This window comes from Dama dama, unplaced genomic scaffold (assembly GCF_033118175.1).
Source record: "Dama dama isolate Ldn47 unplaced genomic scaffold, ASM3311817v1 ptg000036l, whole genome shotgun sequence".
NCBI lineage: Eukaryota > Metazoa > Chordata > Mammalia > Artiodactyla > Cervidae > Dama > Dama dama.
This window is the reverse complement of record NW_026870878.1, coordinates 2,414,168-2,436,184: the sequence shown is the minus strand read 5'-3', so window position 1 is coordinate 2,436,184 and position 22,017 is coordinate 2,414,168. Positions and strand designations below refer to the sequence as shown.

Here is a 22,017-nt window from a genome sequence, read left to right as displayed (position 1 = left end):
GGTATTTTCTATTTTTTTCTTTTGGATTCCTGTTAGATGTTGAAAATTTTAGAGCAATGTTTCTGCACAGATTTTTTTCCCCTTCTGTTTTCCATTTTGTCTTCTTGTCCTACTTCATGGAGGTTTCCTTGACTCTGCTCTAATCCTTCTATTGAATATATTGTTTTGTCTACCTTATTTTTTAGAATTCTCTTCCATCCTTTCATTCTTTTTTTTCACTGATGCAATTTCTCATCTTTCTGTAGATGTTGAAGATTTTTTTTTTAAGTTTTTATTTGCTCCTGGATTTTTATCATTCCCATCAGTTCCTTCTCCCTGCTTTGATCTGTGACTTCTTGGAGGTTTCCCTCAAACATGTGATGGTCCCTCGCTGTCTGTTAAGATCTAATTGGAAGCATCACTTTGCTAACTGATAGACCTCACTGCACGGATTTGGCAACCACGTCTCTGAATTTTGAACCTGCCTTGGGTTCTGTAAGACAGATTGGTTTTGTTGTTCCGGGCCCAGTCACTCTGTAGTTCCAAGGTTGTGCTTCCTCTGTTATGCCATGTCAGTTACTACTCCTTTATCTCATTTTTTCATCTTTCAAACATCAAAAATCATCTGCAGTTTATCCTGTCTTGGGTACAGCTTTTTTAAAAAAATACTTTTAATTCTAATGAGATGATATCTCTGAAAGAAGGTGGGAAAAGAAGTAGATTTGTGGTTGGTCCACTCAAAGTTGGATTTATACTTTGAATGTAAATTCTAAGTTTAAAAGTTTTAATTCAGTATAGTTAATGATACTGATTCAGACAATACTTTCTATTATACCTACAATTAAAATACTGTACATTTCTACTAAGGCCTTGATTAAGAATCCTGTTCAAACTACTCATCCTGCCACATTGTCCATTAATGTGCAGTAATGTGGATGGAGTAGTTTACACTAATGCACTTCTTGTTGTTTTGTTGCTAAGTCAGACATGACTCTTTTGCAACCGCAGGGACTGTATCCCACCAGGCTCCCCTGTTCATGGACTTTTCCAGGCAAGAATACTGGAGTGGGTTGCTATTTCCTTCTTCAGGGGATCTTCCTGATTGAGGGATCAAACCTGCGTCTCCTGCATTGGCAGGTGGATTCTTCACCCACTGAGCCACCAGGGAAGCCCCACGCTAATGCATAGAATATTACAAAATTTTAAGTTAAAGTCTTAATAATTATTAATAAACACATCTAAAGCTTGTGGAAAGGGGAAGAAAAAAGTGAATTTCAGCTTAATTTTTTTGATGGGTTAAACTCAGAGGCAGTGGGCAGGATGGGAAGATTCACTTGGGTGGAGGCAGAATTTCAACAGGTGCTTGACTTTTAATGATAAGTTTTGGGGGGGATTGTTACTTATTAGTCTTCCAGTATGGTGATTTTCTAGTCTTTGCCATTAAACCTGAAGTCTACTAAGTAAGCCTTTTCCCTTCTTGTAAAGATTGTAGAAGTCCATCTGTTCTGTCCTTAGCTCTGAGTGAAGGTAAATACTCTTCTTCATTGAACATTAAACTATCAGTGAGTGGGTTTTGCTGTTTGATTTTTGTATTTGCATTTTATATCATTAATCTTTGTCAGTGTAGTTTATTGAGGTTTTGAGCCAGTGATGATAAGGCTTTAATCATAAAGGACAGTTACCTTAAATTTTAAAGTGAGATGAGGGGAAAGTAACCTGTTGGCAGCTAATACATCCAGGCTTTGCTCAGAGGCTTTAATTCTTCCATCCTTTAGTAGATGTCAAAAGTTTGAATCACTTCAGGAGTAGGCCTGGAGAAGTGTTCACTATTTCTTTGGTAGGATCTAGCCAGTAGTCTGTAGGTTACTGATAGACTAAATGAGCACCCATAGTCTGTAGGGCTACGTCTTATTAAACTTCTTAAACGTTTCAGCACTAATATTTCCAAAGATAAACAGATATAATTCATAATAAAGAAAAAGTTTTAATAGAGAAAAACGGGATAAATGTTACCCAAAGCCAAAGCTCTACAAACTAGTCTATATTTTGGTGCATTTTCTTACTATTTTTATTCCCCTCATAGATAGATTTTATAGTCAGAACTGACTTTGACTGTGTGTAATGTGTCATACTCTTAATAGTGGTGACCTTTTAAAAGATAACTTCATTTAGAATATAACTATTTGAATGAACAGTTTTCATGCTGTGTCTCTTTTGAGATTCTAAAATTACACATTAACCAGATGGCTTAAGGAATATATGAGTTTCAGTTTAAATCATTTCTAGCTTGAAGGAGAAATTCTTCCCAATAGTGCTACTTTTCAGGTATGTTATGTGTAGAACTTTTTGTTAATAAGGAGTAAGTGGCCTTGCCATAAAATACCTGAAACAAGCAAAACGGTGGCTTATACACCCATTTGGATAGTTCTTATTATTGGCTACTGGCAGTGTTTATTTAAATGCTCTGTATTTTAAAAAAACATTGACTAGATTTTCTTGTTTCACCTTTGATGCGTTTGTGGAGGACACTGATAGAGTGTGACAGCGTGGTAAAAACTACTTTATTTTAATGGAAGGAAGGCTCATCTGAATTAGTAAACAAAAACCAACAAAACCAAGTGTTAAAACTGTTTGTGTTCTGTGGTATTAAAGAATGCTATTACTCAGAGCTACTGACAGTGACTGGGATTTGATTATTGGCCTTTACTTAAAGGAAGAGAATTGTCCTCACATAGTTCAGGCTGTTTTAGTATTTGACTATGGCTGTGTTTTGGGCTCTTCACAAATAAATGGATACTTCTAAAGTGTTTTAAAGATAGCTTATTCTCCTGAGGGTCTGACAAAGCTCTTTTTCACCTACCCAGCACCACTGCAGATAGTTTGAATGTGTATCATTAGCATGATTTACCTTCCAGTTGTAATCGATCTTAAATAATTGGTCAAATGCTTCTTGATTCCTAATTTGTCTCAGATTCTGTTCTCAGCAGCTGGAGGAGGAGCAGTAAGAATCTGTCACCTGGAGGAGCTTGCTTGCTTACTTAGGAGGGGGATACCAGGCAAGCAGTTGAGACCATGTAACAGGTGGTGAAACAGAGGTGTAAGTGTGCAGAAAGGTAGAAGTTTGGTGGTGTGGCTGCTGGCTGAGGTTTGCTGGAGGTCAATGGGGTCAAGCTTGCTGGGACAAGGAGGAGGAAGAAGCCACTACAGGCAGAGAGCAGCATGGGCAAGGCAGCAGAGTGCCATGATGAGTGGCAGATAACATGTAGAGTAGAATTAATAAAACTGTGAGATGAGTGGAAAGTATTCTCTGAGGCTCTCCCTTGTGTAATATAATGGCAGTCTTACTTAACCGTGAAATTCTCAGAGCTGCTTTGTCTGTTTCTTGGCTGTGAGAGAATCTTAAAGCTATACCCTTTCATCCTCCAGATAAGGAAACTGAGGCTCAAAGAGATCTATGGCCTTCAGTTCACTAGTGATAGAGCAGCCCTGGCATGCCCAGCCTCTGATTCAAAAACACTTGTTTCCTCACACTGTCTCCCAAACTAATACATTTATGATTGGCGTTCATTTACTGCAATGAAATGCTCTCACATCGATATTATATAAAGCATTGCATTTTATTGTAGTAAATGAATAGAAATAGAAATCTCCACTGCATTTCATTGCTTAAGGAAGAAACACTGAAGTCTTACTAAAAGCTTTCTCATTACTATAAAGGCAATTTATAATAGGTGCTTTCCAGGTTCATTTGTGGGTCCTTTTTCAAGAGCAGCAGTTCATACCACATTTCTCAGATCTTGCCTGTGGAAGTTAGAGTACAGAGGTTTCCCATGGAGCTGCACGTGATGCAACACTCAGCAGTTCATGGAGTATAAGGAAAATCTTAATGCTTTATCGTTGGACATTTTAACCAAGGAAAAAACACACTTTTATAGGTTTAACTTACTGTGACATTTTCTTCTATCTCCCTTCCCCTTCAGGTATCTCCAGGGCAGCTTACTAAAAAGTATAGCTCGTGCCCAACCGTATTTCTGGATGACAGCACAGTCAGCCAGCCTAATCTTAGAACCACAATAAAATGGTGAGTACAGCTAGGTTGCCAAGGCTGAGTGGCAGACCCCCTTCATGCTGAAAGCATCCTCGCCATACATAATTTAATTCGTTTGGTTTGTCCTTTTCAGTGATCAGGTTAAGAAACTGGTGTCAACTCTATGTTGGTTTCAAGGACCTCTCAATATGAGTCTTCAGTTTCCATGTTAATCATAGAGTACATGATAGAAGGGAAAGTCAGTTAGCAAGTGAGAAATCCCAGGAAAAATGTAAACCTCATTTGATTCATTTCTATTGTTAAGACAATGTTGAACATAATGAGAAACAGAGGTACCTGTTTATTGTATGTTTCTAGAAAAAAATTATTTCTTTATGAGTTGGGAGAGTCCTACAACTATGTATACTAGTTTGGAAGCTACCATTAGAAGAAGGAACAGCTTGTCCCCTACTGGCACCGAAGTGAATCTGCAGTTAAGTTTAACTGGACTTGGTCAGATTTATCCCACCGTGCATTTTTTTCCTGCAATATTTCTGTAGGAAATTTTACTTCTCCTTCCTCTCCCCCAAAGAGGGGGAAAATATATCAAAACAGTTTTAAGGGGCATACTCTCAAGCTTAATTTCTCCATAGATGAAGTTTGTTCAACTGAGATTTTAACTTAATAGACACATTTAATTTTTGTTTTTGTTTTTTTTAAATTTTTGTTTATATATGTGTATCTCTAACACACTGTATCAATCAAAGCAGAGAACAAAAAAAGAGATGAAGTTTCAGAAACAAGGCTGTGGCCAGGCTTATACTTAAGAAGACATGAACAGTGTTACGATGACAAAAACTATTCCTCAACTTCTGGACGCCCCTAGTCCGCAATTGGAGATGCACAGTTCAAAACACCCTAATCATGGGAATGTTCAAGTTTATTTAAGAGAGAGAATTAAAAACCAAACAGGATGCAGACCTTCCTACCTCCCTTGGGGTTGTCCATGGAACATTAACTAATGTCTTCTTAGCATATGAACGTTGACTTTCCAGAACAGTTTGGGAAATGCTACTTGAAAATATTAGTATCCTTATCATTAATTTTACTTTTCTGTCTTAAATATATAATTAGCTTATAAATTTAATTTAATTTTTAATGTGCAAGGCTTTTTATTTTTTAGCTATTTAAATGATCAGTAACTTCTAACTTTAATTAAAAACAACCAGTTCACAATCATAATAATGTAACTTTCTTATAATATTAGTTTCAGTCAAATCGTATTTCAACAAAAACTGAGCCCCATTGCTCTTTAAAGTCCTGAGTTTTGGCACTTCTGTCATAATCACTGAATGTTTTTATTCAGCCAAGACTCTAAATCTGTGGGTTAAAAACTACTCTCACTGTGGCTAGACTCACAGCTTCTTTTGAATTCAAAAGAGCCTGATGTTCCAGTATATAATTCAGAAGTAGTTTTAAAGATTAACCTTGCTCAGACAAGTAGGTTTCATGCTTTTTATTCTCAACCTAGTCTTAGTGTTTGGAAATACAGTAAATTTTTTTCTCATTAAGTTTTAAAAATGACCATTCACATTCATTATTGATGAAATAAAGGTTTACTGAGAAAATTAATAGGGCAAATTGGCTTTTAGGAATGATTTTGAAAAATACGATGGGATTAGTTTTCATTTGGGGTAGGTGAGCCTTATTAGAATCACTTATGCAACTTTTTCAAGATGTATGTCTCTGAACACATACATGAATTCCACCTTTCCTCCCTGCCCTCAAGACACAGTCTGTGGGTCTTTCTGCCTCTCTGTCCCTGTGTCTCTTTCTCTCACACACACACCCCTTTTGACAAGCTGAGGAATGATGTGTGAGGCATGATTTCATAGACAAAAGCATCCTGAGAGATTCTGATCTTAACCCTGACTCATTCATTCCTAGACTTGGCTGCACGTTGCAGTCACCTGGGGAGCTTTAAATACAATCCTGTTGCCCAGGTCGTACCACCTAATGCAGTTAAATCAGAACATTTTGAAGCAGAAGCCAGGCAGTGTTTAAAGCGTCCCGGGTAATCCAGTGTGCAGCTGACCTTAGGAACCACTCTCTGCTTTGAGGGTAGGAGAAAGAGAACTACTTCTGATAATTGGTGGGACCTTGAGTAAGTCAATTTTAAGCCTTGATTCTCTTATTTGTAAAATGGGTTAAGTATCATATTAGGTTCAGTTGCCCTTTTTATCATGTAACTTTTAATTCTGTGACTTTAAAATCAATTTGAAGAAACTTTGAAGCACTATAGAAGTATCCATCTTTGATGCTAACAGTGTTACAGGCCTTTCTGCAAATGCTAAGATTCTATAGACGAGTTACAAAATTCAGATTTGCCTTCTCTCTATTATTTTGAGTTTCATTTTAGATACTGAGAACAAAGGGAAGCAAATAACTTAACCAGAGAACCCCTTAATTGCCTAATACACAGCATCTGTGAATAACTTAGGGCTATAGTAATGTAAAAACTATCTGAGGACTTGTACCTGTTGGTTAGTTAATACTTTATTTAAAATAATGTGGAAATACCTGTCATTAATAGTGTACTGTGCTGTATTGTGCTGCCTTATTAGCAGTGCTTATTTCAGGATAACTAGGCCTATCATCAATTTTGTGACTATAAAATTTTGCTATTAAATTTTCTAATAATTATGTGTGAAAGTGATTTTAAATCCATTTTATTTGATATGGAGCACTTGTATTACTTACTTTTAGAGAAATAATGGAAAATAGATGTGTTAGGGGGAATACCGAACTGAATCAACTGAAATGCAGTGCCTAACAAAAAGCCACACACACAAAATCTGTATGGCTTAAATTTAACCATTTGGATAGATGATGTAACTTGTATGGGATGAAAGATTCTGTGCATAGAAGGACAAATGACCAGGGAAATATATAATAATTTATATATTATAATAATCAACCCAGACATGTCTTCTAAGAGCACATCTATATTTTGGGTCTCCTAATTTTGCTAAAAGCCAAAGAACCTAAAACATGGGGGATACCACCTATGGGTACTGCTCTGAATTAGGGGGTGTGGGGGCCACTGGGCATCTGGATGGTCTCACCTCTCTGCCAACCCTTTAAAATGTCTTCAGGCCTAGTGTGATAAAAACCAATTATTACAATATTTTTTTTCCTCCACAGTGTGATCTTAGCAATATATTACCACATAAAGAACAGGTGAGCTCTTTTAAAACCTGTCTTATTATTCCAGCTAATTAATTTACACAGTATCAAGTTTAGTGTTAATAACAATAGACAGTATTAGAGTAAGCTTTTACTGTTAGAGTGCTTTCATTACAGTATTGAAGTGAATCATTTATTTTTATTTTGGGACTCTTAATTCTTTAAGTTTTATGTGGTTTATATGGATATTTACTGTATTAGAAATTGAAATTTAAAAAATTAAATCCACTGTATGTTAAAACAGGCTTTCCTTAGCACTGCTGAAGTTTTGAGCTGGATGAGGCTTTGGTGTGGGGTGCCACCCTGTGTGTCGCAGAGTATTTAGCAGCACCCCGGCCTCTGCACTGTAGGTGCAAGTAAGGTGTTCTGCTTCTCTCCACATTAGGACAGGAAAACTGTCTCCTGAGGGATGAGATCACCATCTGACTGGGGACCCCAGTGTTTAACATAAGTCATTTTTTTAATGAAAAATAACCATTTTCCACAACAAAATAGTGGAGAGGATAGTATCTCATTAATAGGAGACAGTTGATTCTCATGTCAACATTGTCTTCAGTCATTTGCTTTGAAGAAGCAATATGAAGATCCAGCTACATGCAGACATATAGTTGGGAAGAGGTGAATTTCTAAAGCCTTGAGATAATTTGACATATTCTTTGATACTGTCCCCAAAATCCACATGTGCCAGTTTATTAAATTAGTTAAGATGGAGTTCCAAGTCATTATCAGTGAACTTGAGGTAGATACTATGTTAAATTAATGCCCATTGATCTGTCATGCATACTGAGTGGATCTTTTTATCTGTACATGATTTTATAATATTATACATTGTCATTTGCCAAGTATTGGTTCACTTGTCTTCAGACAGTGTCAAAATCTCACTCTTGTTAGTATCACTACCAGTCTTATTGGAAAAGTCTTTAAGTATTGATAAATCAAGCTCACCATAAATAACACACTGGAAGGTACAAATTTTCCAAAAATCCCAATATTTTTAGCTTGATGGTTTGAATTTTATCATTGGCAACAAATAGTTTAGAGTTTTCTTTGAAGTGACAGGCTCACTTTGTTCATTTTTGAAAAAAATGACTGTCAATTGGTGTTTCATGAAAAAAGTGGTTTAAATATGATGTTCTAGGGGAAAAAGTGACTTGGTTCCCAGTGAGTTACAAGTGCTGTCCCTTAGCACGGCCATATCTCAGTCCATACAAGTGCTTAATGCATCCTTTCCGCTTACTCAGAGTATGAGGAAGAAGAGTAAAGGTTTAAGAACACTTAATTTTTACTCTTTCATCATGGATGTTCTTAAGTGAAGCAGATTTTTTACATTCATTTGTCCAGGAATAAGTGAATGACTTCTAATTTAGTTTCATACCACTGCCTTGAGTCACACTCAGAAATGAGCAATTTTTACCCACTTTTGCTTTTATACAATCATAGTTAAGTGTCAAACAGTGTAGAGGCAGGTGGTGTCTTGGTATTCTTATAAAAAAAAGTTTTGACCTCTTGGACTTACAGGATTTCTGAAGAAGGGCCAGGGGAGATTCCCAGAGGCCTATAGACCACATTTGCAGAACTGCTGTTTAAATGGGCATAGTGTAGTAGTGTGGTGGAATTTAAAAGAAAAAGCCTGGTCTCTCTTAAAAGACAATTAAAATTTTTAACTCAAACTATTTAAAAGAGACAAGAAGAAATAAACAATAAGAATATAATATGAAGAACAAAAGGGGGTGGAGACAAGAAAAAATCATAAATCTCATATTTACATTCATTGAAGTTAGAAGACTTTATTGCCCACTACTACCACTTTATAAAATGTTCTTGTATATTCCATTGTGAGGTTAGTGAAATGGAAATGTATTGGTCTACGAACATTGCCTGTTAGAAGGGGTCTGTGTGGGTAAAGGCAGCTCTGGCTGGTTGTAGAAGAGATTTCATGCAACTTGGTGTGCTGAGTATAAAATAGGTCAGAAAACCTTTCTAAGGGCAGAATCCAGGAGAATATGTAAAACTGTTTGCTTTATTAAGGTTAAGCTTCCTCTACTCCTCTTTCTACTTTTAGCAGATATTTTACTAAGCTAGTAACTCCTGAATTAATTTTTAAAATACACATTCTTATTTTACAGAGATGCCAATAAGTCCTTGGACATTTTTGATGAGAGATCACATCCACTCACAGTAAGTGTCACTTTTATTGAAGGTGTATTTTTCTTTTATTACAGTCATGTTTATTTCATGCTGATTTGCTTTGAAGTTAATTACTAGAAGAAAATTATTGCCTCCAGCTCAAAGCCAAGATTGTCTTCCTTTAAGTCTTCTTCCCCCACCCCATATTATGTCAAGTAATTTTACCAAAAGCATGTTGTGTCAGGGGTGTGACTGATAAGAACCAAGTTACGCTTTGTATGACGAATGAGCAGGTAAGTAAACATACCCAAGTAACAGAAAATGTAGCTAAAGGATGATTTTCCATAGCATCACACAATATAAACATTTCCTAACACATGTAAGACCTCTAAGGAGAAAATTTAAAAACTGTTTAAATTTTAAACTAATTAAAATGACAGGGTTTAAAAACTCACTTCTTCAGGTGCTCAGTAGACACATGTGACTGGTGACCGCTGTGTAAGAGAGCACACTCTTAGAGCCTCTGGTTACAGGACACTGGAAAGGTGTTTTCATAGTTGACTGCAGAAAAGTATGATGACGTACAATGATCAGCAAGACTTTGAGCCTAAAAATAGTTTGCATTTGGTTAGAATTCTTTGGGGAAGAAGGTGAAAATACATTTTCTGAGGTTGTGCTTGCATTTTTCTTTAATGAATAGTAGTGAGTATTGAATCACTATGGTACTTTAGGATCCAATTGTTTATATTTAAAAGACTACAAGATATGTCACCTAGTCAAAATTATTTTAAGTAGCACGTGCGCCCACGTGTGAAGATTGCTATCTTGAGGGTACTTTTAAGTATTTTTCTTCAGTGGATACTTAACATTGTGTTTTTTTCTTCTTTCAGCGAGAAAGGGTTCCGGAGGAGTACTTTAAGCATGATCCTGAACACAAATTCATTTACAGATTTGTTCATACTCTTTTCAGTGCCGCCCAGCTGACCGCTGAATGTGCAATAGTGACTTTGGTAATATATTTTTCTCTTAATACAAGCATCTCTAGAAATTTTTTTCTTGTACAGAAGGTATGGGCCTGTTTTTCAAATGAAAGTAGGTTCCTGAAATGATCATCAGAACTTTATTAAAGAGAAATGTATCAAAAAGAATTAAAACATACAGATTTGAGCTTTAGTAATCATCATGATTTAAAATGTTGCCATTGCTTTTCTCATCACAAAACAGTTGATGTTAAAGGCAGCAGGAGAGACTTCTGGTTTCTCCTTCCACACCTCAGGATGCATGCACACACAGTGCACACAGGTACACACCGGCAAAGTGTGCTGGGTAGTAGGATGGAGGCGATCACTGAACTTCCTGGCCCAAGGCAGGTGGAGATTCAGTGTGTTTCTGAGTCTCAGGCTGTGTTGCCTAGGCAGTTGTGATGTGTATCTTGATTGAGACCGACTGCCTTCACCTCCCTGACCTTGGACGGCAGTGTTAACCATCTCTACTGTCCCCTGGTGCCGGCGTGTGAAGGTACCCAGTACTGGGGTGTTAGCAGTGCTTGGAAAGGCTTTACTCAAGTTAGCCTGCCGAGCTCCAGCTATGTGAGGACCTTTCTGTCATCCATACTGAATTCCTATGGTAAAATTTTATCATTTGAATAATACATCATATTCAGCTGAGAGGTAGTTGGGATTGCCTAACTCCTCCCTATAGCAAACCTATAGGGGAAGGTCAGCTGCATGGTCTGAAGGGAGGGCCTGCGTCCACCGCTGCCTGCGCCCCTGCAGGCAGAGTGTAGGAGAGGCGGCTTCCCCGCAGTGGGCCCCGGGTCAGATGCAGGCCTTTTCTTGGAGCTGCAAGCCAGTTACAGTGCTCAGTTAGCATGTGCTTGAGAGAGGCAGGAGTGGCGCTGGCACATGGAGAGCTGGGAAATGCAGGCAGGAGAGGGTATGTGGGTTGGAAGAGGGGCATTTCTTTGTAGACAAGCCCGATGGACCTGTGAGACAGCAGAGTGACAGTGTCTAGCAGTCATTTGACTGTACGGGATTGGAGCCTGAAGCTGAGCAAGAGGCAGGGAATTATGTGTAGCTGTTCAAATGCAGAGAAAGTACATTAAATAAAAGTTGAGGAGAAGATAGATCTGTGGGGACTGTCAGCACTTACAGGACACATCCCCAGAGGAGTGGCCACTCGGAGTGGTAGGAAACCCAGGAGAGAATCAGAAGAGCTGCCAGGAGAGCTTGAAGAAGGAGAGCATGGTGCACATGCTGAGTGCTGCCAAGGAGTTCCTTAGGGCATACATAGGCACCAAATGCCTGCCCGTGTCACGGTTCTCAGTGCTGGGCATAGAGGAGAGTTCTTGCCTTTCTGAGGTAAGTATAGCAGACATAAGGGTTTTGTTTTTCTCTAGTTTTTATGGAGTATGGTTCATTTACAGTGTGTGTGAGTATCGGGTGTACCACAGAGTGTAAGACTTTTAAAAATGAGTATTTTTAAAAAGATGACTGTTTGAAGTAGTAGTGAAAGCTAGAAAGAGAAAGCAAGGTAAAGGGATGGAGAGATTAGAGGGGCTTCCCTGGTGGCTCAGACAGGAAGCAGTCTGCCTGCAGTGCAGGAGACTTGGGTTCCATCCCTGGTTTGGGAAGATCCCCTGGAGAAGGGAGTGGCAACCCACTGCAGTATTCTTGCCTGGAGAATTCCCCATGGACAGAGGAGCCAGACAGGTCCATGGGGTCACAGAGTCAGACACGACTGAGCGACTTAAGGCATGCACGCTAGAAAGACCAGAAGAGCCTCTTTACAGAGGTGAGATCTGAACCAGGACCTGGCTGGACTGAGGAAGATGAGGGGCCTGATAGCACAGGCAGGGGGCAGAGCACGAGGCGCAGAAAGGAGCGGGTTCTGTGCTGAGGGATCAGCAAGGCGCCGCTGTGATCAGAGTAGGGAATGAGGGAAGGCACAGGCGATGAGGGCACAGAAGGACGATGGCATCTCACACAGGGCCTCGTAGCTAGCCGGCCACAGAAGTGACCTGTTTGATGGGAGAGCCCTGGCAGATGTTGAGCAGGCCCGTGAAGTGCACTTAATCTGAGAGGCTCTCCTGGCTGCTCTGGGGAGAACGGACTGTGGTTGGCGGTCAGTGGAAGCAGAGAAGTTAGGAGGCAATGGCAGTGATAGAAGCCAGAAGTGACGGACAGAAGAGCAGAGCCGGCAGGTGACCAGTGAAAGTGGAGATAAGAATTCCCAACAGATGGTGGTGAGATAACTCAAGTGGAGGTCTTTGGTCCCGGCAGCCAGGCGTGTGGCAGTGTCTCTCAGCTCTGAGGGCAGGCCTGGGGAATGGGGCGCTGTGATGAAGAGTGCTGGCTGTTTGTCATGAAGGCAGCAGTGACCATGCCTCAGTAGTTTCAGCGGGGCAGTGGCGGCCAGGGGCAGACTAAATGGGCTAAGGAGAGGATGGGTCATGAGGAGCCAGTGTCAGAACATTTCCTGAAGGAAGTGTTCTAAGGGGTGGTGACGGATGGGCTGAGAACATGTAAGAGAACATTGGAGAAAATCTCTGACAGAGAAGGGGGGTTGTTCAAGAAGAGATGAATTGTGGGAACAGTGTTCTGCAGAAATGAGAGGTGGGACTGACTTCATTCATAGAAGAGTTAGCTTCAGGGAAAAGAAAGAGATGTCACTTCCGCTGAGACAGGAGGGCAAGTGGTGTAAATGAGACCAGGTTTGCCTTCAGTGAAGCTGAGAGGAAGCTGAGGGACTGCCCCTGAGGCTGAACTACCTCTGTCAGTGCCATAATACAGCAGAGGGGCGGACCCTGTGGGAGACTCGTTCTTAGAGAGTACTGGCGCATGCGGAGTTCTCTGGGGAGTGGGGGGCAGAAGTTCACTAAGGGTATATAATCTCAGTAACCGTGTTTGAAACACAATTGAGTTTGGAGAGCTTTGGCAGATCGGAGCTGTCAGTCTGATAACGGGACATTTTTCTTTTTGTCAAATGGCATATATTTTCTTCTGCAGAGGTAACACCATCACAACTTATGTCTTTAATCTTTACTCAGCTGTTAACTTGGTCTGGTTCTTTATAGAATAGCCATTTGACACATATAAAAGAAGCCATGAAGTCATCCCACAAACTACCTGGCAGATATAGAGGAGCCCCAGGGATTCAGACACCGGCAGCTCTTAACCACCTTAGAACCAAACAAATTGACTAAGTTGCAGAATATGTAAGACCAATGAGTTATGAAATAATGGAGATGTGAAAAATCGGGGATATGAACAAAAAGCTCTTTTTGTGCATGAATCTTCCCTAAAAAGGCACTAAATGGAAAGCACAGCTGCTTTGTGCTGCCTGTCCTGCGTGGCACAGCAGGGAGGCTCCTTGATCTGGGAGGCTCTCTTGACCACCAGTTATTATCTTCAAGTTCACCCTCTGAAGAGAAGATAAAGAAATGCTCAGTCTTACCAGAGTTTTACATACTCAAGCTTTATGTAAAATTGCCACGTACTCACCACCAGTATGGTAGGTACATTGCACACGGTAGGCACTCAAGCATTTACTGAACGGTTGAATCGATGCTGGGCTATACGTGCTGCCTTTTACAAGTGGGAAGGTAATAACACAATGCCTGTCTTTAGAATGCTGAGATGTCCTTTCATTCCTGCGACCAAAATTGGGTTGGAAATTCACATGGGCAGAGTAGAAATACCAGACTGACAGAAATATTTGCCTTACAATTGTGACCTGGCCTTTGGCCTTGGCTGGCCGAGCAAAAGTCTCTGTAGAACCAAAGAATAAAAGACATGTTAAAAACAGATGAAACCTATCATTCCTAACAATTCTATCACGGCCCTTAAACTGAACTAAAATCAAAGGTCAGTCCTCTACTTTTGCAGGTTTACTTAGAAAGGCTTTTAACTTATGCTGAGATCGACATTTGCCCCACTAACTGGAAAAGAATTGTTTTGGGAGCCATTCTTCTTGCCTCCAAGGTTTGGGACGATCAGGCTGTTTGGAATGTGGACTACTCCCAGATCCTAAAGGACATTACAGTTGAGGACATGTGAGTTTGTAAGGTTACGGTGAACTGTCTAACCATTTTCCAATACCTTATTTGCTCCCATAAAGTTTACAGCTTAAGAAATGTTACATTTTAAGAAAGGTTACATTGCGCAGAGAGCTGAATTAGGTATAAATATAAAATTAGACTTCTTTCTGTCTAGCTGTAGTATAACCATTTGTATTTCCCATCATTAATTAGTTAAATCTTGGTGTGTTACTGTTGTAATATTCTGCTTGATAAACTGAAATTACTTTTCTGGTGGTTTTTGCCATTTTACAAGCTCACTACCAGAACAACATGATGCAGTAAATAACTTCACGTCTTTCTTAAAGCTGTCTACCAGGTCCAGTCTGTTTTTAAGAGACACATGTCTGGCCTTGGAAGTTAAGTGGTCACTGCTGAGGTCTTAGCACCTCCAGACTGCTGAGGTTATAACTTCAACTTGAGTCACACATCGTATGTTTGGTTTTGCAGGTCTTTTCTTCTTTTGTAATCTGAGGTTGTCTCTAAGGTTCTGTTGTTACGGAAACCATGATGTACAGATGACCAAATAGAAAGGTTTCAGATCTCTGTGTTCTGTCTCCTCCACTGTCAGGAGTGTTTCCCATGTTTAGAAGTAGGTCTGCTGAGTTAGGAAACTCCTTTGTCTCAGGTAGCCCAGGAAGTGTCAGTGGGGCCTCACCCGGGGCCCTCAGCAACCACAGTGGTACTTGGTGGGGCCTCGAGTTAACTTGGGGGGTTCCTCACAGATGGCCTGCTCCCATGGGCATGAAACATCAGGCTTGCTGTCTAGCTGCAGGGAAGGGCCCCGAGGGTGGGAGGCAGCAGGAACCAGAGAGGTATTTGCAGCAGACTCTAGAAGTGCTCACTTGACAGCAAAAATGTCCTTGTGGGTGGCATAGGAAAACGTAAAGGGGCACCTCTTTATTATAGTGAACAGCAGAGGACGATCAGGGTCATGGCAGGCAGTGGCAAGAGTTTGTTTTTGTTACCTTTGCCCCTGACTCTTAATTCAGATTTACCAAAGTGCATATTTACAACTGAAGCAAAGAAGCTTGTGACTAAGAGAAGGGACCAGTGATTGTTGGTAGCTGTCAAAGTGGCTTTTGGTGAAAATGGCCACTTTGATGATAAAAAGTGTCATGGTGATATTGCTGGTAGCCACCTTAGTGTTACGGCAGATAATTCAAGATAAGTAGAAGTACTTTTGGAATTTGTAGAAACTAAGGTGACATTGAGCACCACTATCATCCATCTTTAAACTGGTTCCTTGAAGGAAGGAAAATGTGTAATCATAAACACCAGGTCTGCCATGATGGCAGCTGAAATTTTCTCAGAACCTGCAACTAAGCTGACGGGGGCTCTGGGTCCAGTTACAGCATCAGAGAACATGCAGGGAAGTGTGTGGATGTTCATAGATGTGAGCCCAATAGCACTGATGGCAGTGTCTAGCTACAGGAAGAAGCTAATTGTAAACAGCACTTTTCTGTGTACAACAGAATCACCAGGAGCTATGTTCGTAATAGGTTGCTTTTGTTTATGATCTTTGGAAACTGGAAAGCATTACAGCCAAGTGTTCAAGTCACATTTGTCTCATCCCCCTGCTGTTGGCTGCTATTTGTAATGGTCTCATTTTGAGTCTAAATTGAAAAATTGGCATCTATCAGCTTTTCCTTAAAAGTTTTCTAACATCCATGTATCTTGTTTGAATATATTGAGCAGCTGCTGTTCAGAAAATTTGCTGCACCTATAAATGGCATGCTCTTCAGTCATCTAGTCATTTAAAAAAAAAAAACGCAGAAGCGTATTCTGTAGTCCTAATGCCTTTTTCTTCAGTAAGTAAAGCTCTGTTAATAGACATGTTAATCCTATGAAGTACTGTATTTCCACACAATTAAAATGTATTAGTGGAAGAGAATATAAAAGGGATAGTGAAGTGCATTTATTCCCGTAGTAAATTAAGTCCTGATTAGCTGATTATCAAAACATTATCTGATTTACATTTCTATAGACTTATGGCCATATGAACAGGAAATTAATTTTGGAGGTAGGTTCAGTTAGGTTTAAAGTTCGGCAAATGAGAAACCTCATTTCTGCTCACACTCTGCTCTCCACGCAGGAGAACATCAAACATTTGATGACTTACCAATGGATAAAATATTAACACTTTAAAACCAGGAAACAAATATTTTGAAAAATAAGTCACTTTCATTTGTCTGGGTATTTATCACTTTTATATAATTAACTCTTTAAAGTGATTGCTGTGAAAGTGGTAAGACTTACTCTGATTTTATTTACTTAAACATTAGACAAGCTAATGACTGTGCATGGTCCCACAGGAAAGACCTGCTTCCAGGACCCTACTTTCCCACTTCATTGAATTCGCCCCCTGCGTGCCTATGCACCTTCTGTCCTAGTCAGGGCCGGCGGACGGAGCACAGGGGGAACTGCTCCATCGGGGTCGTTGCTCAGGTGCATTTAGTCTAGCCAAGACGTCTCCCCTTAATCCTACTGCCTCCCATAGCTTAAAAAGTGTATCCCATCCTGTCCCAGGAACACCTTCTGGTCCTACTGGGATTAAGAGGAACAGAAACTTGCATTCTGCCCTTTGCCACAGTCCCCTGCACTGGAGCGGGGGGAGGGGATTCCCTTTCGCATGGAGTGTAGCTTATTTATTTATTTATCTGAGATGAATCCTTGTTGCCTCAAGAGTCTTCTCCCCTCAGAGATGATAGCAGTGGCTCTCCATGGCCCCATTTGTTGCCGTGGTGATGTGCCTACTCCTTTTGTTGGCGTGTCTCTACTTCAGTAAGCCCCTTCCTGTTATCTGTGAAAATGTCTGCAAGTTCTCCAGAGCTAATAAACAGCATACATCATTCCTTTCATCTGATGACTATAGCGGGGCCTTGTGAGTGAGCGTGGAGCATGAATGCACAGCTGCACTAATGGAACTCTGAAGAATGAGCCCCCGAGTCAGCTGCATGGGTGCATAAGAGGGCCGTAACCTCCCCCCCTTGTCCCGAATTCCAAGTGCCAGGACGCAGGAAGAACCACAAAGAGCTGTACCTTGTTTGAACATGAGTGTATTAATCCAGCTGGGGAGCCATTATTTGTTTCCAAACTGTAGTTAGAGCTGTTGTGGCACAGAATGGGGTTTCTGAAGATAGCCCAGTTGACTAAAATTGTCCTATGTTGGTTTTGTCTTCTCCTCCCCCAGGAATGAGATGGAAAGGCACTTTCTGGAGCTCCTTCAGTTTAATATTAATGTTTCCGCCAGTGTTTATGCCAAATACTACTTTGACCTTTGCTCCTTAGCAGATGACAACAACCTGAGTTTTCTAATTGCTCCTCTTAGCAAAGAAAGAGCACAGAGCCTAGAGGTAAGACTGGGGATTCACTAACTGGGTTTTCTGTCAGCCACCAAAGCCAGCATCTGTGGCTGACTTACACTACGCAGTGACTAACAGTTTGAAGAGCTTATTAACCCATTGGCATCTTATTCCCTGTGTCTTTTATGGGTTAGACAGAGATATCACATTATTTTTTAAAAAAAAATTACAGATATCGCTTATGTAACCATAATTCAGAATATTTTAAATCAGATTTAATTGTTCTTAATGGTTTTCCATTTGAACCTCCACACTTACATATAACCATACAGGAATAATTTCTTATAATTGTATCCCTAATCATATGTACATTGATAATTACTTACCACTCTTAACTGCCTGAGCTTGTAGTGTGTGTTTGTGTGTATCACAGTTCAGCCCCATGAGTTTATTAGACCAGAAGCATCAGGGGCTAACCTGTGAGACCTATACTTGGAAATTATAATGTGGGTTCAGAAACTGGATGTAGAAAGTAGGTGGGTTTTTAATCGAAGTGGTAACATACATGGGATGAAGTAATTTGTAGTAGTGGTTTGAAGAGTAATTTGAAGTAGTTTGTGATTTCTGGTGGGTATACAGCAAAATTTACAGCTGAAATGAATACATATAAAGTTGACACTTTTTCTGGTACCTTGGTACTTTAGAAATAAGACATTTTTCTACAATAATTTACATGCATGTGAAATAGCACCTTGTAGTGCTTCATCACCAGACCTTTCTTGCCTTCAACACACACCTACTTCATTAAAATGTTCTCAGTGTGTAGTAAATAATGAAGACTGAATAGAAGTTGAATAGCTGGGTAAACACTGATTTTGCTCAGGTGTGTTCATTATGCTTAAGGACCTAGTATGTAGGTAACATCATATTGCTGTTAGATGGGGCCTATTTTGGGAACCCAGTTTTTAAATATGTTCCTCCCTGCCCCAGCAATCTCATCATAGCCCTTGAAGAATATTATCTTAGGGAATCAGCAGTGTAGATATGAGCTATCCAAAGTAGCAGCAACTGTCAACCTAAATGAATGCAGATGTGTGGCTTATCAATGCTGCTTTCTTTAAGGTTGGAACTTTTTTCCCCCAATTATACTTACGTTCTATCTGATTGACTTTCTTAGGCCATCTCCAGACTGTGTGAAGACAAATACAAAGACTTGGGCAGAGTTGCTGTGAGAAGGTCTTTCAGCGCTGATAATTTCATTGGTATTCAGCGCTCCAATGCCATCCTCTCATGAACAGAGAGGTGAGGGGCTGTAACATCATGAACCCCTCGCAACAAGGACTGGAGAAATACCACCTCTCCTGCTCAGAAACCAGCAAAGTTAGTATTTTCACCTAGAAGAAAGACACTGAATTCAAGAGACTTGCAGACAGCAAAGGTTATGGTCATAGGAAAAAACTGGACCTTGTCAAGGCAACACACTCTTCTGTCCTTTTTAATGGAAACAGAGTTACAAAAACCACTCCAAAGCTAAAAGCTCCCAACCCACCCACAGATATTTGCTTACTGTGTAGGCCGATAACTGTGAACTATGTGAGGTTTTTTTAATAGTTTAAATTTTTAGACTTTAAAGACACTATGTAACTTTTACTTTTTCCTATTTTTCTCGCCCATATTGCTGCATATTCCTTTAGAATCAATGCAGTATTGCCGTTCAAACACGGGACTCCTGACGACTCATAAAGCCACTTAGGGAACAGACTGTTTGAAGGATTCTTCCTCCCTATTTCATTGAAGCTGCTAGTCATTTTTGGCAATCAGTTTAAACCAAAAAGCTGCTGAATAACACTTGTCATTCAGTTTTTTTGCAAGCACTACTTATTAGCATATTAGCATGTTTGGGATCATAAGCAGAGAAAGTATGTTGTTACCTACTTCTATTGGGTCCGAGCTGCGTTTCTTGTTAACTCTAATGGTGCTTCTCATTTTCTGATGATTTTCCTCTTTGTTAAATACTTGTATTAAAGGATATTTTCATAATTCTAGCCAACCTGTTAGTCCAGGAATAAGCAGATAGTGAAATAGAAGGTGTCCCAAAAGTCTTGGTGCAATTTTAAGCTTTAATACAGTGTGCTTGGACACTCCAGGACACTGCCGCAGAAGTATAAATGCTACAGACACAAAATGTCACTTGAAAGTTTACTTGAATTTCTTCTAAACTCATTTAGTTTTGTAAATCTTAGATGTTAAGCTTTTAATTTGAATTTTTTGTTTCAGTCCCTCTTGAAGATGGCAAACAATAGGCTGAAACAAAAGATTAAAATTAAGAGCTTAATGTTTAAAATTTACAAAACTAAATGAGTTTAGAAGAAATTCAAGTAAACTCTCAGGTGATGTTTTGTAAGTTTGTAGCATTTATATTTCTACAAGTATCAAAGCTTCAAATTGCACAAAGACTTCAGGAGGATATCTTGTATCTTTATAGACCTGGCCTCTTCTTTTTAAAATAGTCCTTTGCCTGGCTGGGCTGTTGATCTGCTTGAACACGGAAGTTTCTTTTTTCTAGGTTTGGTAAAGGAATAATGAACAATAGCATTAGTTCTCGGTAATAAACTGAAAGGAACTGGACCCTAGTAGTAGTGACAGGAAAGTAAGCGACATGAAACAGCTTTTCTGTTCTGCGTGTTAACCTGGCTGTAGGTGTGTCACTTCAAGTTGTTACTTGAGGAAAGATAAATCTTAGGAACCCTTACCTCAGGCTTTTTAAAACACAGGGTACCACTTAGCCACCAGGAAGCCCATTAAAAGACAGGGAGGTCCAGTAATCAGTCTTTTAGGAAATTGGTAATGATGTCACCTAAACTTGAAACATTAAAAAAAAAAAAAAAAAAAGTGTTCTCAACTATGTAAAATCTTTCTCCTACCTTCTCAAACATAATCCTAGGAATTTTGCCTGTAAACAAAGCATTTCTGGGCTAGAAATACTTTCTCTCTTTATAGCAAGGCTTCACATTATATTGAGTGCCACAGGTTCCATCATTTTTAAAGGACAGAGACATAAATGATAAATAATGGATATAAAATATTACAGTCTACCACCTCAAAAAATATTGTTTATGGAGCTTGGAGATTCAAGTATCGATTGCAGTTTTATTTTGAAAAGAATGCTACAACTTGTGTGGTTTTTCTTCCTCATGTTTATATTAAAAGAAAAGCTAATAAACTCTATTTTAATTAAAATACGTGGCTGTTGTGCATCTTCTCACTGCTCACATAACATCACGGCTCTGCTTAGCGCAAATGTTCTCAGTCCGCTCTGATAGGCAGGCCTGAAAGCATTTTCCGACTACCCATTCAAAAGTTCCTTTGACCGTTGCCTTTAGTTAAGAGGCATTTATTTCTTCGGCTTATGTTCTTTTCAACCAGAAGATAATTTAGTACACTTAAAATCACTGGCTGTGGTGCTCAGTGGCATAGTGCATTAGATGGCACTTTGGAATTGTGTGTTATTATACCAACCGGGGAAAAAAGCACACTGGAAGATAAAAGGTAAAACACAGAAAGGAGTTACAGAAATACTGTTGAATCAGAACATGAGTTACTTGAGGATTTCAAGCCACTGAACAGGAAAGAAGATGGAATAAGAGGAGGTAGAACTGTGTTGTTATAAAGAGGGTGATGTTAAACAAGCCATGTGATGTACCAGACCACCATCAGGTTTCTCTAGGACCCTGGTCACTGCACTCGCGCAGTATTCCATCACTCCTGGTAGTGCTGTTGTGTCTTCATCCACCTTCATTCACTACCTAGGGTCAGATCTTTTAACTTTGTTCTTGGTAAGTTGTTGATTAGGAGAAATAATCTGAATTAGTGCAGAAGGAGAGAAAAACTATGACAAATCACTAAGATAGTTTGTACCATGTAATAATATGCCAGTTACTAAGCAGAAATGCTGTCACATCTTGAGTGGTCAAAGGTGAAAAAAAAGTGGGGGTAGGAACACTGCTTGGACACGACTGTAGTTTGAAGACAAGTTAGAATCACTAAAAATTGCTCTTTCAGTGTTAATTCTAGAGACAATTACAGCCATTTTGATAAATGGAAAACTTAAAGGTTCTCATAAGTACTATAGGGCATGAAAACTAGTTCCTAGTAGGGGCAATAGGGTAGTGTTGAGATTTTATACCTAGGAAGAGTTTATTCCCTAAAGTACTAAGACTATAAAAGAATACCTCAACTCAAATTTATTTTCATTT

General features: G+C 39.6%; 1 protein-coding gene across 2 annotated transcripts in view; it reads left to right on the top strand.

Moving 5' to 3' along the window:
- LOC133053672 (cyclin-Y-like protein 1) overlaps positions 1-21,003 on the top strand; it is a 36,183-nt gene extending 15,180 nt beyond the window's left edge. Inside the window, exons 4-10 of one of the 2 annotated variants that reach the window (XM_061138189.1) lie at positions 3,960-4,060; positions 7,211-7,246; positions 9,379-9,430; positions 10,270-10,389; positions 14,266-14,432; positions 17,650-17,812; positions 18,939-21,003. In XM_061138189.1, coding sequence (XP_060994172.1) covers positions 3,960-4,060; positions 7,211-7,246; positions 9,379-9,430; positions 10,270-10,389; positions 14,266-14,432; positions 17,650-17,812; positions 18,939-19,055 — 756 coding nt within the window. In that variant the 3' untranslated portion in view covers positions 19,056-21,003. The remainder of the gene's footprint in view (positions 1-3,959; positions 4,061-7,210; positions 7,247-9,378; positions 9,431-10,269; positions 10,390-14,265; positions 14,433-17,649; positions 17,813-18,938) is intronic. The other variant, XM_061138190.1, reaches the window with a different exon arrangement.
- Positions 21,004-22,017: the final 1,014 nt, after the last annotated feature.